The sequence below is a fragment of the Cavia porcellus genome, unplaced genomic scaffold, assembly GCF_034190915.1.
Source record: "Cavia porcellus strain 051 isolate PalLab524CR breed Dunkin Hartley unplaced genomic scaffold, mCavPor4.1 scaffold_11, whole genome shotgun sequence".
In the NCBI taxonomy this organism is placed as follows: Eukaryota; Metazoa; Chordata; class Mammalia; order Rodentia; family Caviidae; genus Cavia; species Cavia porcellus.
This window is the reverse complement of record NW_026947494.1, coordinates 46978391-46995515: the sequence shown is the minus strand read 5'-3', so window position 1 is coordinate 46995515 and position 17125 is coordinate 46978391. Positions and strand designations below refer to the sequence as shown.

Below are 17125 nucleotides of genomic sequence, written 5' to 3'. Positions count from 1 at the left end.
GGTGCGGGGGTGGGGACATGCGCTGACACCAGCGGCCCGGGCGGCCGGGCTGGGGGAGGGGCCCGGCCCGCGGGGTTCTGTTTTCAACGCCGCAGCTCGGCGCATTCTAAGACTGCGGTGGCGGCCTGCGGACAGCCGGCTGCCCCTGCCGGCGTCCTGGTGGCTGGGAGCAGTCCCTGAGCTGCCGTCCGCACTCTGCGCACCGACGCGGGACCGGAGAGGCTGAACCCCGCCGTGTGCCGGCCTCGGGTCTCCGGCGGCTGGTGGGCGGGGCGTCTCCTGTGACGTCGCGCCCGATTCGAGTCTCCGCCCCCTCCGCTCATATATAAGGCTTCGTCGCGCGGTCTCACTCGCACAAGTGGACGAGGGAGTCGGCGGGTTGTACGGGAAGCTGGGCTCGAGGGTTGGGGCGGCGGGGACGCGTCCGCGCCTGGGCAGTGGCAGCGGGTGACAGCCGGCGTTCTCTGTGGGTTGTGGTGGTGAAGGGACCATGGAGCTCTTGCGGACTATCACTTACCAACCGGCCGGAGGCACCAAGATGTGCGAGCAGGCGCTGGGCAAGGGTTGCGGTGGGGACTCCAAGAAGAAGCGGCCCCAGCAGCCCCCCGAGGAGCCGCAGCCGCAGGCCCAGGTGCCCCCGGCGGCGCCGCACCACCATCACCACCACTCGCACTCCGGACCCGAGATCTCGAGGATTATCGTCGACCCCACGACGGGGAAACGCTACTGCCGGGGCAAAGTGCTGGGAAAGGTGACGAGCGGCGGGCGCCGTGGCCGGGCGGGAGGGAGGTCAGCGGGGCGCGTCCGAACCATTGTGACCCCCGGCCCTGCGGCTGCCGCTCTGGGCCTCTGGGCATCCGGTCCCGGTGCGAGGGGCCCCTCACCTGCCCTCCTCCGGCTTCTGTGCGCTGGAGATGCTGGGGATTGGCTTTCACCCTCAGCCGGCTCCATTTGCCTCTCGAAGCCCTAAGATACTCATCGTGACTCTCAAGAGAGGTTTTTGCTGCTGACCTAGCTCCTCCACCTGCTCCCCAGAGAATTTCCCTGACAAGTCTATTCAGACGTCATTTTTTTCATCTTTTTCCATCCCACCTCCTCATAAAGCAGTTCCTTTGTAAAGTGAGAGGAAAAACTGGATTCCCTATGTTCAAGAATGAGTTTCCCTCTGTGAAGGACCTTTTACAAAGTAGACTGCAACCCTGTTCACCTCCTCTTCTCCAGTTTTTCCCCCGTTTGTTTATTTATTTATTTTAAAACATCGGCCCTCCATTTTTTCCCCCTGCCATGCTCAATTCCATCTCGGCTTTGTTTCCTTTCAGGGTGGTTTTGCAAAGTGTTATGAAATGACAGATTTGACAAACAACAAAGTCTACGCTGCAAAAATTATTCCTCACAGCAGAGTAGCAAAACCTCATCAAAGGGAAAAGGTGTGTATGACTATGAAGCAAAGTATTTCTTTGTGTGCAGGGATGGCCCTACCCTGTTAGAAAAATGTCTTCCTGCATGTGTAAGCAGAGATGATGGGAGGCTAATAAGCCTTATCTTGTTTTTTCTTTCAGATTGACAAAGAAATAGAGCTTCACAGAATTCTTCATCATAAACACGTAGTGCAGTTTTACCACTACTTCGAGGACAAAGAAAACATTTACATTCTCTTGGAATACTGCAGTAGAAGGGTAGGTGTTCAGGCTTATTTCAGTACTTTTATTTCTCAAAAGCTGACATATTGAAGTTACATTTTATCTGATAGTTTCACTGTAGCAGTTAATTATACCATAGTGTCAGTTTGCATAACTCATTCTGCAAAGGAAATCGGATTTTGGTAACTTTGTTTGATGCATTCTTTTCTTTTTCTATTCTTCCCAGTCCATGGCTCACATATTAAAAGCAAGAAAGGTGTTGACAGAGCCAGAAGTCCGATACTACCTCAGGCAAATTGTGTCTGGACTGAAATACCTTCATGAACAAGAAATCTTGCACAGAGATCTCAAATTAGGTAAGCCCTTAACTCCAGAGGCTGATTTGTGGGTTAGAGAGGTGTCCTTTCTTTTTCTCATTTCTTTTTTTCTTCCTAGTGCTTTTAATTGAGGTCTAGTTTATACAGGCTTGCTTTCAAATGGGTACACTTTCGTGGAACATCTGTCTGCCTTCAAAGTAGCTATGTGTGTCTTCATTAGAATACCTTGTCAGGAGAATTCACATTTGTTTTGTTTATCACTTAGGAAACTTTTTTATTAATGAAGCCATGGAACTAAAAGTTGGAGACTTTGGTTTGGCAGCCAGGCTGGAACCTTTGGAACACAGAAGGAGGTAAGAGGAGAAAGATATCCTGCTAGTGTTTTGAGAAAACCACATATACTTTATTGTTTTCCAGTTAATATTTCAGAGAAGCTTGATTGATACTAAATCTGTAAACCACAATATTAATTGAAACAAATAATTAGTGAATACCCAGCCTGGGTTAGCCAAGATATCTTAGGTTTTCTACATTGCTTTTTAAAACATAGCAGTCATATGTATTTTTCTGAAATATATAAAAATGGCTGTCTCTCCTGATCTCAGTGTGGGCTGAACAAGTTGCACGTAAATTTAAAAAAATAGCAAAAATCAGTTATTCAGGTAGTAGAAATCAAATATTTAAAAATAGAAATTGAATGTAGTACTTTGTTTTCCATGGTTTAAACAGCAGAATAGTTCCTCATGAGAACTTGGTATTTTGTTTTTCCAGAACAATATGTGGTACCCCAAATTATCTATCTCCTGAAGTCCTCAACAAACAAGGACACGGCTGTGAATCAGACATTTGGGCCTTAGGCTGTGTAATGTAAGTAAATGCACTGGAATGATCAAAAAGCAAATGTTTAGATTTTAACATTGAGAAAAGAGATGCTTTTTGACCATTCCTAAAAGCATGTTTCTTTGTACACAGGTATACAATGCTGCTAGGAAGACCTCCATTTGAAACTACAAATCTGAAAGAAACTTACAGGTGCATAAGAGAAGCAAGATATACAATGCCATCTTCATTATTGGCTCCTGCTAAGCATTTAATAGCTAGCATGTTGTCCAAAAACCCAGAGGATCGGCCCAGTTTGGATGACATCATTCGACATGACTTTTTTTTGCAGGTTGGTACATTATTTTACGTCTTATTTACTGTATCATCAATTGTAGTTGTTTAATAGGTAGTTTACTAAAAAGTCCTTTTTTGATACTCCACAGGGATTCACTCCAGACAGACTTTCTTCTAGCTGTTGTCACACCGTTCCAGATTTTCATTTATCAAGCCCAGCTAAGAATTTTTTTAAGAAAGCTGCTGCTGCTCTTTTTGGTGGCAAGAAAGACAAAGCAAGATATATTGATACGCACAGTGAGTTCAACTATTTCTCTTCCAATATTACTTTTAAATTTGATAAATTAGTTTGAAAAGCCTTACATCAGCATAGACAATAAGCTTGTTGACATTTATAGTGTAATAAATCCACACCTCCAAAGGGGATAGCCTTTTGTCTTAATGTTAAAAGTGTGCTTCCTGCATAAATTGCAGTTGATGACCATGATAAAATGCTGATTTTGCTTTGAATACTCATAAGCTAGTTAAAATGGCTAGCTCTTTTCCTACCTTGTTTAGATATAGATTAACAATTTTTTTTAATTTACAGACAGAGTATCTAAAGAAGATGAAGAAATTTACAAGCTTAGGCATGATTTGAAAAAGACTTCAATAACTCAGCAACCAAGCAAACATAGAACAGATGAGGTATGTTGCAAAAGAATAATATGGATATGAAAACTTTACACCATTCTAATCTGTGTTAATTAACACATTTGATTTATGCCAAAGAAGCATGTTATGTTTAGCTAAAATAGCTTTCTTTCTAATTCTTTGAAAGGGAAGTTACTGTCTTTTAGTTTAACAATGCATGCAATTGGGTGGTTCTGATATCTTTTACTGGCTGGTGTCCATTGCTTTCTGATTAATTTTCCCAGCAGTTGCCATAAGCTTATCTTATTTTTTTTTTTTTTTTCTTTTTTGGGGGCGGGGTATTGAGGATTGAACTCACAACCTTTCATTTGCTAGGCGGCACTTGTGCCACTGAGCTAAATCCCTGGACCTGTCCTAAGCTTATCTTAATCTGAAATTTTTGTCATAAAGGGATTTAAATTCATTGCATAATTTGTCTCTAATTTTAAGGAGCTCCAGCCACCACCCACTACGGTGGCCAGATCTGGAACGCCTGCAGTAGAAAACAAGCAGCAGATTGGTGATGCTATTCGGATGATAGTCAGAGGGACACTTGGCAGCTGCAGCAGTAGCAGTGAATGTAAGTGGTTGTTAATCGTATTTTAATAATAAAACTGTAATATTTTGATAAATAGTAAGCAAAATCAACTTGCGTTATAGCTTAATTTAACACAGAAATATCAAAGCAGAGGAATTTTAAAATGATAGAATTCTAAGTGTGTAGAATCAGTAAAAAGAAGCTTAGCATTTATCAAAGCTAAGATTTAATTGTGAAAGTTTTTTTATTACTTATGTCTGTCTCTGACTTTGTAGGCCTTGAAGATAGTACTATGGGAAGTGTTGCAGACACAGTGGCAAGAGTCCTTCGAGGATGTCTAGAAAATATGCCAGAAGCTGACTCCATTCCCAAAGAGCACCTGAGCACGTCATTTCAGTGGGTCACCAAATGGGTCGATTATTCTAACAAATATGGCTTTGGGTACCAGCTGTCAGACCACACTGTTGGAGTCCTTTTCAACAATGGTGCACACATGAGCCTCCTTCCGGACAAAAAGTAGGTGTTTCTGGTTAATGAAATCTGTTACTTTTCTGCTTTGCACTGAGAAAAGTGGCTCACTGCTTTTTTTGTTTTTCTCCTTCATTTTTGATTTTTAGAACAGTTCACTATTATGCAGAACTCGGCCAGTGCTCTGTATTTCCAGCAACAGATGCCCCTGAACAATTCATTAGTCAAGTGACGGTGCTGAAATACTTTTCCCACTACATGGAGGAGAACCTCATGGATGGTGGTGATCTCCCTAGTGTTACTGATATTCGAAGACCCCGGCTCTACCTCCTCCAGTGGCTAAAATCTGATAAGGCCTTAATGATGCTCTTCAATGATGGCACCTTCCAGGTAAGTGAACTCTTCAGAAGTGCATGTTAAGGTCCTAAAAATTATTTTTAACTAGGCCAGTCTAATATTGAACTTTTCTAATTCTTTAATACATAGAGAGCTTTAATATACCTCTTTTTCCTTTTTCAGGTGAATTTCTACCATGATCATACAAAAATAATCATCTGCAGCCAAAATGAAGAATACCTTCTCACTTACATCAATGAAGATAGGATATCTACAACTCTTAGACTGACAACTCTGTTGATGTCTGGCTGTTCATCAGAATTAAAAAATCGAATGGAATATGCCCTGAACATGCTTTTACAGAGATGTAACTGAAAATTTTCTCAAATGGACCCTATGGGACTCCTCTTTTCCACTGTGAGATCACCAGGGAAGCCAGTGGAGTGAGCTAGAGCATGTTGAAGAAGACGGACAGCTGGTGGTACGAAAACAGTTCCTGTGTGGCCTGCTGGACCGGGTGGAACCAGAGCGGGCCGAGGTGTACAGGTCTTCACTTTGGACAGTCCACGAGTGAGCAGAATGTAGTTTTCCTCGGGATACCTGACGTGAAAGAGATTTTCAGACAATTTTGCAGAAAGGTGCATTGACTCTTAACTTCTCTCTGTTGAGAGCATTTCAGCCAGAGGACTCGGAACTGTGAATATACTTCCTGAAGGGGAGGGAAAAGGGAGGAAGCTCCCATCTTGTTTAAAGGCTGTAATCGGTGCAGCTTTTGGCTGCTTAACTGTGAACTATGGCCATATATATAATTTTTTTTGTTTATTTTTGGATACACTTGTGGCTGGAAAAGTGCATTCCTTGTTAATAAACTTTTTATTTATTACAGCCCAAAAAGCAGTATTTATTATCAAAATGTTCATTTTTTTATGTTCATCATTTTAAATTGTTGGCAATAAAGAATACAGAAAAGCACAAACACTGGCTTCCTGTTTTTAGTACAATGCGTGGCTGCATCATGACATTATTTATGGATTCTTGGCACTGTTAATGTGACATTGAGTATAGAAACAAACCATAAAACAGATCTTCAGTATTTCTATTTGTGGCTTTTAGGAACTCAGTTTTTTTTTTCCTGAATGGATCTAGTGTGAGGTGTATAATGAAAATAACCACTCTTGCTACAGCTATTGGCTTGACTCTAAGTTCAAAACCAATTTCTCTTCGTAGAATTCTCTCACAATTCATTTAATTTAGAGCCGGACAGCAGAGTATTCCAGTAAACTTACTATAAATAGGAACAGGAAGTTTATCTTAATATGGGCAAAACTGTGTAATAATATGCATGCCATCTCAATATATTACTCAGCTTAACCTGCCTAAACACTTCCAATGCCATTGGCAACACTAGTACATAATTGTAGTAGTGGGAAGTGCTTTGGAAATAAGTCATTTTATTGTCTTTCTGGTGTGTGGTGGTTGAGGAGTGTCGTGGACCAATCCATGATGTGTGTGCTCTCTTTTAAATTATTAAAAACTACCCAAGAGGCAAAATCTAGGGATTTTTTTGAAGCAGGATTTTCTCTGTGACAGGTGTAAGAAAAGCTGCTCATCCTGTTATTCTGAACTTACAGTGACCTGTACAAAATGCAAATAATTACTTTGTTCAGCTGTAATCCCACGATAAAGAGAGTACTATCCAGTGGAAAGAAAAGCACCTTGGTTTAAGGCTTTGTTTACATTGTGATCCTGTATGCGGATAGTGCGGAGATGGTATGCTAACATTCTTCTAAAATTGTTAACAGACCCTCCACCTAGTGTCTTTCGTTTGGGAAAGCCAAGTTTGGAGTTTATCCTAGGTATTTCACAAGCCTTTGATTAAGTCCTGTCATCCAGAGTTCTCTGACCTTTGGTAAATGGCTTATAGTAATAGCTGAACAAAACTGAACAAGTAAGTGTGCAAAAGTAGAACCTAATTTTGCAAGAAGAAGCAGGGTTGGGGATTTAGCTCAGCAGCATAAGTGCCTGCCCAGCAAGCACAAGGTCATGAGTTCAATCCCCAGTATGGGGTGGGGGAGAGGGGGAGAAGAAGCAGAAAAACCATAAAAGAAATATTTTTTTGTACCAGGGATTGAATTTACGACCTCACACTTGTCAGGCAGGTACTTATGTCTCTGACCTAAATCCCCAGCCCCAACCTCTTTGTTCCTTTTGTGTTTCACAGTGTAAGACTGGTCTTACGATGTGGTTTCAGAACATGCCTATTCACTCTCATGTGGATGGCATACGGACTGCATGCCAGGTTCAGGGCCTAGCACTGGAGAGCTGGAGATGTACAGTGAGCTCCCGGAAGTAACAGTGGAGTGGGGAAGACTGTGTTTGCCTCTCAGGCTGATAAGTACTGTGATATTATGGTGAAGGTATGCACTCAGTGTTGTGGGAACCAAGAACAGGAACCACAAGGAAAGAGCCTTAGGCATAAGGAGGCCTAAGAACAGATTCGAGAGAAGGAAATTCTTTGTATTGGATTGTGAAAGATCAGTATGGGTTAAATAGGAGTATGAGATGTGGAAGAGTGTTAGGAGTAATGAGAATAATCTAAAACTGGAAGAGACAGAAGTGATGTGTCCCATATACACCCCAAGGCACTCACAATGCATCTTGAATGCTGTGCAAAACTACTAAAAGAGCCATGTGTGGTGGTACACGCCAGTAATCTCAGCACTCCTGAGGCTGAGGCAGAGGACCATTCGGAGTTGGAGACCAGCCTGGGCTGCAAAGTGAGCTCAAGGCCACTCTGAACTGCACAGTGAGGACTTGTCTCAAAAAGACAAAAACAAACAACAAACCAAACCAAAACAAACAATAATGACAAAAACAAACTGGTAAAAGACTTTAATAGGGAAAGTGATGTGGCATTTCAGATTCTGGAGGCATAAGTGAGATGAGAAAGATGGAGAGAAAAGGGCTGAACATTAAAGAACGTAATACTGTGATTCAGGAGAGAAAAGATCTGAGACTTAATGAAAGGGGGCTAATGAAAGCTCACTCACTATCTCCTTGACACATCCGGTCTGTGTTAGTGCTCCCGCACCAGACTTGGCGTGGCGCAATCAAGTACTGAGTGAATGATTAAATATAGATTTAGGAAGGGCTTACAAAGTTGACAGGATTTGGAATCTTCCTGAATGTGAAGGCTAAGAAAGAGGGCAATGTGTAGTATGATTAGCAAGGGCACTCCATGGGGAATTAGCTCATTGTTCAGAAACTTTCTCATGTCTTAAACGGAAAAACAAAACTCCCACCTCAAATGGGTTTTATGGGGGCTGGGGATTTAGCTTGGTGGCTTAAATGCTTCCCTGGTAAACACAAGGTCGAGAGTTCGATCCCCAGTAACAAAAACAAACAAACAAAAAAAATAAATGCTGGGCATGGTGGCTCATGCCTGTAATCCCAGCACTAGGGAGGCTGAGGCAGGAGGATCGCTGCGAGTTCAAGACCAGCCTAAGCTACAAAGTGAACTCAAGGCCAGCCTGAACTGCGTAATGAGACCCTATCTCAAAAGGACAAAAAAAAGAGATAACCCAGCAGTTCCAGAAAACACTTGAAAAAATGTATCTATATTTCAAGAGAGAGCAAGATTTGGGAACCACCAGGACGAAGATAGCATTATGGGAATGAAGACACACAATTTTAGTAAACACCTTTGATTTCCCAAGAATGTTGCTGCTTTAACCATCATAAATCTTAGAAGGGTAACCCTAAAGAAAAACTAGTTTTAATGCATGATAATAGCCAACTTCAGCTAAGCTTTGTGTGATCATGGCAGTCTGGAATATTGAGTTATTTGATATTTAATAGTTTCGTATCTTGCTCTCCTGAATCCTATAATTATGAATGTAACCTATGTCATCTAGAGAGGGAACATATTCCAGTGGAAAACCTTTGGAATCATTTCTGAATTTGAATTCCTGCCTAAATATGAGATTACAATGTGATTGCCAATACAAACATAATCTCTAAACATCAGTTTCCTCATTGATGCAGAAGAAAAGATAATACAGCTAATAAAGCACATGCACATCATAGGTGCTAAATAGTTACACCCATTCTCAGTCTGTTTTCTTTGCTACTTTCCACCTGTGTAATGCAAGAACCCTGGTTACTTATATAACTGACTCATTCTTGTTTTTCCCTTTTTCTAATCTTTTTTATTTTCTGTGTCAGTCATAGTCCAGCCAGCAACATGAACATCATTTTAGGACTTTCAAAGAGAGGAATTTAGTATGATGCTGACAGGAGACTTTTAGAAGCGAAATAGGAGGTGGAAAGACAGTATGAGGGGGAATCCACCCCTACCCCAGGGGCTTTTGACATCTGGAAAAAATTGCGGATTTCTATAGTTCCGAACTGTAGTCTTCAGGTAGAAACTAGAAGCATGGGACTTACTGCCTCACAGACTTTTGAAATCGTGAGACAGCTATGGCCACTGCTTGAGATGACCAAGCAGAAGAAGAAAGATGGAATGTTACGGATGCTTTCTTCCTTTTGACCTCAGTCTCCTACTGACCAAATGATCTGGAATTTATAAAAGAGCAACTTGAGTAATATGGTTGCAAAGGTCATTCTTATCTTTCAGAACAAAGGAAGGGGAGGCCAGGAAATGGGTTTGAGCTTTAACTGACAAATGGAAGGCCCATCTTCCTTTCTGATTTTTTCTCTTCCATTAATTTTGTAGTCCTTTTGTCTTCTTTTCCTCTTAAATCTCAAAGTGACATAATTGCTGAGTTATACTATTTAGCTAGGTAGCAATATGGCAGGCAGTAGAGGACTGGAAGAAGAAAAATAAGAGACAGGACAGTGATGCATGAATAGCTACAGCAGCACAACTCATAGCAGTTAAATTGTGGAAGTATCCTATATATCTAGCAAGATGATTAGAAAAAGAAAACATGGTATTTATATACAATGAAGTACTACTCTGACACAAATAAGGATAAAATTGAGTCATTTGTAGGAAAATGGATAGACCTTGAATCCACAGATTAAGTGAAATAAAAAAGGAAAAATAATAGACAATAGAAAATAGAGAGACAGATCTTTGACAAATGGGAAGAAAAGTAAGAGATGGATAAAGGAGGAAGAGAGGGGGAGGAGATATAAAAAGTAATACAGGGTGCCATGTACATGTACCAGCTACCCACAATGAATGTATTGTTCAGCCATTTTCATGATGTTAATTCTTCCTATCCATGAGCAAGAGATATTTTTCCATTTTCTAATATCCTATTTGATCTCCTTTTTCAAAGTACTTTAATTTTCAATATATAGATCCTTTACTTCCTTTGTTAGATTGCTTCCTAAGTATTTCATTTTTTGGATGCTATTGTAAACGGCATTTTTTGCCCTAATTTCTCAGTGAGTTGCTGTTTGTGTATAAGAATGTTATGGATTCTTGAGTGTTAACCTTATATCTATCTATGCTACTGAATTTGGTTATTAAATCTAGAGGGTTTTTGGTTGAGTTTTTGGGGTCATCTATGTAGAGTAACATGTCATCTGCAAATAATGATAATTAACTTATTCCTTCCTTATTGTTACGCCTTTTATTTCTCTCTCCTGTCTAACTGCTCTGGCTAGTGTTTCCATAACTATATTGAATAAGAGTGGTGATAGTGCACATCCTTGATTATTCCTGATTTAGAGTGAAAGCTTTCATTTTTGTCCATTTAGTTTGATGTTGGCTGTTGGTTTGTCATTGATGGCTTTTATCAGATTGAGGTAAAGACCATCTATTCTGATTTTCTGTAGGAGTTTTACCATGAATGAGTGTTGAACTTTATCAAAAGTTTTTCTGTATCTATGTAAATGATCATGTGATTTTTGTCTTTGGAGCTCTTGATATGGTCTACGTTTATTGAATATATTTATAGATCACTATTGAATACATTTATAAATCAATACATTTATTGATTTGTATATGTTGAATCATTCCTGCATTCCTGGGGTGAATCCCACTTGGTCATGGTGCATACTCTTCTTGATGATTTGCTGCATTCTGTTGCTAGTATCTTAATGAGGATTTTTGTATCTATGTTCATTAGGGAGATGGGCCGTAGTTCTCTTTTCAGTTGGGTCTTTCTCTGGTTTTGTTATTAGGGTAATACTTGCCTCCAGGAATGAGTTAGGAAGTATTGCTTCCTTTTAATTTGATTACAGAGTTTGAGGAGTATTGGTAATAAATCTCTAAATTTCTTGTAGAATTCAGTGATCAATTCATCAGGACCTAGGTTTTTGTTTATTGGTAGGTTTTTAATTACATTTTTAATTTTATTGACTGGTATTGAGTTATTCAAAATTTTTGTATTTTCTTCACTCAGCGTTGGTGATTTATATGTATCTCAGAACCTGTCCATTTCTTCAGTGTTTTCCATTCTATATGAGTAAAGATGTTCAGGTAAGTATTGATGATCTTCTGAATTTCCACAGGATCTCCAGTGCTTTCATGCTTTTCATTCCTCATTGAATGAATTAGAGTCTTTTATTTTCTTTTCTTGACAAGGTTGTCTAGCAGTTTATCAGTTTTATTTATTGTTTCAAAAAAAAAACCTCTTCCATTCATAAATTCTTTGTATTATTTTCTTGGCCTCAATTGCATTAATTTCTGCACTGATTTTTATAATTTCCTCTCATATATGGACTTCAAGTGTGACTTACTCTTTTTTTCCTAGAAGCTTGCGGTATAACATTAACACGTTTATTTGTGCTCATCTTGTTTTCCTGATATGAGAATTCATTGCTATACATTTTCCTCTTGGGACTGCTTTCAATTTGTCCCACAGATTCCAGTATGTTGTATCTGCATTTTTAAAAAATTGTAGATACTATTTAATTTCTTTAATTTCATTTGTGATCCATTGGCTGTTAATTAGGGTATTATTTAACTTCCATGTGTTTATGGACTTTTGAGGTTACTTTGACATGAATTTCTAATTTCATCACACTATGGGTAGATAATATACATGGGATAATTTAAATTCTTTTATCTTTACTTAAGCACTTTCTAAGGGTTACTATATGGTCTACTTTCAAGATTGTTCCACGTGCAGCTGAGAAGAATGTGTACTCAGATGTGGTTGGGTATAACTCTTTGTGAACTTTTACTAAGTCTACTTGTTCACATTTCTGATATTTCTTCGCTGACATTTTATCTATTGATCCATGTATTTGTGACTGTGGGGGTCCTAAGGCCCCCCATTACAATACTGTTAATGCTCATTTGATATTTCATGTCTATTAATACTTGTCTTATATAGTTGGGTGCTCCAATATTTTGTATCTAGGTATTTATGATTGTTATCTCCTCCCCATAAAGTTTTCTCCTATCAGGTATGTAGAACTCTTTTTTTTACCACTTTTGATCATTCTTGGTTTGAAGTTCAGATTGTCTGCAAACAGAAGAGCTACTTTTACTTTTTTCTGGGTTCCCTTTCTTTGACTTTTAGTCTACTAATTTCTTCTCCTCAAGGTCTGAAAGCCTGTCTTCAGTTTTATTCAAGTGGTTTTGCCAGCTTTCAATGGAAGTTTTAATTTCCTGCTTATCTGTTGAATCCATTTCATGTATTTTTTCTTTCCTATATTGATCATTCATGGTTTCCATCCTTTTCTTATCATCATCTATTTTTTAATCTATCTCTAGTCTAAATTTGCTGCACAATTCCTTTATAAATGTTGACTTTTTTTTTTTTTACGTGAAAGACTATTTCTACTCTGATTTCCTATATAGTCTCATGGATTTGCTTCCTTACTTCAATTGTTATCATTTTAGAAATGTCAGGTGTGTGTCTGCCATTTTCTTCTATTCCATTACCTTCTGGACTTGTTCTGGGTAGGCTGGAGGTCTGAGGGTCCATTTTGCTTTTGTGTTTTATGATTTTCTATTTCAAAATTTTTTTTCTGTACTGATCCTTGTAAATTTTTGTAATAAGTAGGTTTATCACTAGTATCAAGGCAGGCCAGGTTTGTTCTTTAAGGTGTCGTCTATGCATAGGAGGTTTTTGGTTTGTGTCTGTCCCAAGATCCTACCTTTCCAAATAATTAAGGATAGGATATTGGTATTTGTTTGGCTCAGTCCCCAGTCTTTTGGTGCTAAGATATTGTCAAGTTATTGGCCCAGAAATTCCCATTATTGTTACAGAAGTGAGAATGATTGATTGAAACAGATATGACATCTTAGCTAAAGTAGTATAATTAGCACTGACATTATGATCAAGCACAGTTTAGAAGCTGATACACGTGGTAACTATTAAATTTGTACCTTTAATCATAGAAGTAAAGTATACAGTTATGTAACAGACTCAATTTATCTTTGAGTCTAAATTGAGAGTTTGTATGAAAAGTGTTTCCCTTTGGTAAAGCGGTTTTACCTGGCGATGGAGAAATTTAAGAAGGAAAATAGATAGAACAGAAATAACAAAACAAACAACTAAAGCAGAAGCCAGGCTGGAGGATGAAGGATGATCACACAATCTTTGAGAAACTAGAGACGAGAGTAGAAAAGAAAAAATGAAGGAGAAAGCAAGGGATTATTGAAGCTGACCAGGAAAATTAGACCTTCACTGGTGTGAAAATATGATTTAGTTTAGAGAAGGTGAACTGAGAAGAGGGGGGAAAGAAAGTGGGTAGATTAGAACAAAAATATAGGTTAAAAAAAGGAAATAGGAAATAACCCACAAATCAGCAAGGGAAAAGAAGAAGGGGGGGGAGAAGGAGGGGGAGGGGGAAGGGGGAGGGGTGGAGGGGGAGGGGAGGAGGGGGAGGGGTGGAGGGGGAGGGGAGGAGGGGAAGGGGTGGAGGAGAAAGGAAATAAAATGAAAAAACAAGATTCCTCTGGTTCCACCAACAGTCCAAAACTACTGTTGAATAACCCTGAAAGCCTGCAATAGAGAATGTACTGGATTTGAGACTGGTTCTGGCCTCCAGATGTGGGGGTCTGGGGTCAGAGTACTCAGCCAGTACTGTTCACACGTTCCTTAGTGGCCTCCCACTCCTTACCTGATCTCTCTTGGGGGAATCTCTTTCCCGGTTGCTGTGCTGTTTTCAGACAGAGACAGGGGTCTGTTCCCAATCCCACGTAGCTTTGGCTTCTCCTGGTCCTTCCTCAGTCTTTTGGTTCCTCTTTCCCTGGCAAGTCTCTGTCCTCTCACATTGTTGCTATTGTGTGGGGTGAAATGCTGTGATTGCGTCTGCTCCTGCTGTATAGTCCAAGTCTGCTCAGCCCCACGTCTCACTCCTCTACTGAGGCAGGGTATAACTTTCCATTCCTTGCTGTACAAGTTCCGATGCCACAGTTACCTGCTCTGATGTAGTCTGTAACTTCCTCGGGTCGGAAGTGAGCAGGCTGCCTGGCGTCCTTCTGCTCCTGCACCAGCAGCATGTGGACAGCCAGGCCTGCAGCGTCCTGAGTGCAAGGCTGTTAACTCCCTACATCTCTCAAACTCACAGGTCGTGGTGGAGTGACTTGCTGTTCCTTTTACTAAGCTCCCTGTTTTCTTTACGTTGTTCCTGGCAGTTCCAGTTAGTGTTCCGGTGTACAAAAGCAAAGGAAAAAGAAAAGAAAAACAAAAGAAAGAAAAAATAAAAGACAAAAAAAAAGGAAAACTGCCCAGTTGTCAAGGAGGGAGCAGTTCATCTTGGCAGAACTTACTGCCAGTCTGTAGTATTTTTTGTTTGGAGAAAGGCAGGACCCGCAAGGGACCTTGATCCCAAGACTGTCCTGTGTGGCTTGATTTAGGCACATTATTTTAGTATATCCTTTTTTTTTTTTCTTCTAAGATTCCGAGTATGGTGAGCAGTCATCCTGATCCAATGACCTACCAGAAGCCAGGTGGGGTGGCTGCCCGTTGTTATTAAGTCCTTTATCTATATTTTACTTGATCTATTAAATAGTCTCTTCTGTTAGATTGATTTTAGTTTCAGGATGTATGTTCCTCCCCTTTCTTCTACTTAGCAACTTTTTAGCTGAATTTCTCTGAGTAGCTCTAAAAGGCTCCTCCTCTATTCAACCATGTTGTCCTATGACGACTTTAATTTAATGAAATTAAATGTGACTAAAATGAATAGATACATTTTCATAAGGTACACAGGGAGATCAGTATTAGCATTTAAAGGTAGCTCCATGAAGAAGACAGTAAAAGCTTCCTAATAAACTTTTCTGTAAACAGAACTCTGCTGATTCTTTGCTTTTTCTTGACTTGAAAGAGATACTAGCCTAGCGATTCATATTTTATCCTAACATTTCTTTATGCCTTATTAACTTTTATAATAGAAAGCATTTCCTTGACTGAATTGCCACAGTTTAATTTTGTTTGTGATTTCAAACTAAAAACTTAAACTTTTATATGCAGCGTTGGAATATAATATGGTCCATCAATGTTTGGAATTTCATTAAATAGAATATGTGGATTTTGCCCCTGGGATAAGCCTTCTAATATCTTTATATATAAAAAACTAAATTGATTTTAGTGATTGAGGCAGAATAGCTTCACTTTAAGTTGAGATAAAATAATAAAGTTACTGAGCTATTTCTGCTGTGAAATACCAAATGATTAGATATTGTAGCCCAATTATGCAAATTAGAACAAATTCTCTCCTGTTAAGCTTTTATCAAATTTGTACTGCAAGAAGTGGAACACCAGATCTAAATGAAATGAAATGAAATGCACAATACCTTCCTTTTGCACTTCTTTGGGACTGGCAGAAGCAGCATGAACTTTAAAGTTGAGGTCTCAGAGTCAGATGTGCCAAAAGAGTTTCACTAGGATATCAATGTATTATGTACTTCCATGATTCTACTGAACAAATAAATATGAAAATGCAGGTTTATATAAATTTTGAGAACTTTAGAACTACATAAAAGATGTTAAAATATTTCAAGTGCTAAACATGTCCAAAGTCCAAAGAAGTGATTAAGTAGTGTGGAAGAGAGTGCAGATGAGGTAAGATAATGTCAAAATGAGTGCTGTACTGCTGAACACTTAACCAACTGTTTGTCAAGAGGTGAAGAGTTTTTTGATTTGTTGCATTTGATGAAATTATGGTGTAAATATGTTTACCTAACTGATTTCAATATGCTGGAGTGATGTCACTAAATACAGACATGGGAAGATATACAGAAACATGCTGCTGTATTTCCATTATGCAGGAAATTATTCAAAAAGGCCCAACTTTAATAAATAAAGATAAAAACTAGTAAAACAATTTGATGAATTTTGAATGTTATTGACTTTAAAAATATTTAATTATACATTTACATAGTTTAATTTTTAATAATGGCTATATTAACAAATGTTCATTATTTCTGAAATCTTAGCAATCCATTCTCATGAACTTATGTAGAGCAGTTCCAGCAGAACTCCAGTAAGGACTCAAACCAAGATGCGTTGACTATATAGTTCTAAGAATTATGAGATCATCCCTAATTTCAAATAATTAATAGGGCTTGATATAGTCCTTCAATATCTTAGTACTGCAGCATGTATCTTATTTGGTTCAGCTCACTTACTGTATACAAACTCTCACTTAGCCAAAGATACAAACAAAATTTCTTTTAAATGACACAGTAATTTCTTTATAATGAAGTACCTTCCAAGTTCACAAAGATTTAATATTAATTATGTAAGTGCTGAGGACAGTGTGGGGAGTGGTTGATCTGTGGCTGAGCCAGAGGTCACCAAACTCCTTGAGACTAGAGAAAAGCCAGTCCCAAGGACACAGAATTCTAGAGGCAGACTGTGGAAACAAGTTGACATCTAGCTCAGTTGCATAACAAGGGGCAGGCCTTGGTGTTTTCCCTTGTTAATGACAGTTAGCTTTGTGTTTTGGCTTTCAGTGTTCTCAGCAAAACACTACCTTGCACTCTTAACCCAGCTGCATGCTGTTTCCTTTTTCCTTTTTTGTTTTTTTAAATTTTTTTACTTTGTATAAATAAAGATGCTGGGGTTGGGACACTGCCACTGCCTCTCCATCAGAGAGGTCAGATC

At 39.3% G+C, this 17125-nt stretch overlaps 1 protein-coding gene across 1 annotated transcript; it reads left to right on the top strand.

Annotated features, from left to right (window-relative positions):
- The first annotated feature begins 347 nt into the window (after positions 1 to 347).
- On the top strand, positions 348 to 6063 carry Plk2 (polo like kinase 2). Its single transcript, XM_003470240.4, has 13 exons — positions 348 to 751; positions 1320 to 1427; positions 1560 to 1676; positions 1867 to 1996; positions 2223 to 2310; positions 2729 to 2824; positions 2930 to 3128; positions 3223 to 3370; positions 3663 to 3760; positions 4196 to 4325; positions 4559 to 4799; positions 4901 to 5141; positions 5271 to 6063. Exons 1-13 carry the CDS (start codon positions 491 to 493, stop codon positions 5460 to 5462), a joined length of 2049 nt encoding a protein of 682 aa, XP_003470288.2. The 5' UTR covers positions 348 to 490; the 3' UTR covers positions 5463 to 6063.
- Positions 6064 to 17125: the final 11062 nt, after the last annotated feature.

Bases quoted from the DNA above. Each gene is read 5' to 3' on its own strand.
- Plk2 (XM_003470240.4), top strand. From the start codon at position 491: ATGGAGCTCTTGCGGACTATCACTTACCAACCGGCCGGAGGCACCAAG. The intron at 3,129-3,222 runs GTTGGTACATTA...GATACTCCACAG, and splicing joins GACATGACTTTTTTTTGCAG to GGATTCACTCCAGACAGACT. The intron at 3,761-4,195 runs GTATGTTGCAAA...TCTAATTTTAAG, and splicing joins GCAAACATAGAACAGATGAG to GAGCTCCAGCCACCACCCAC.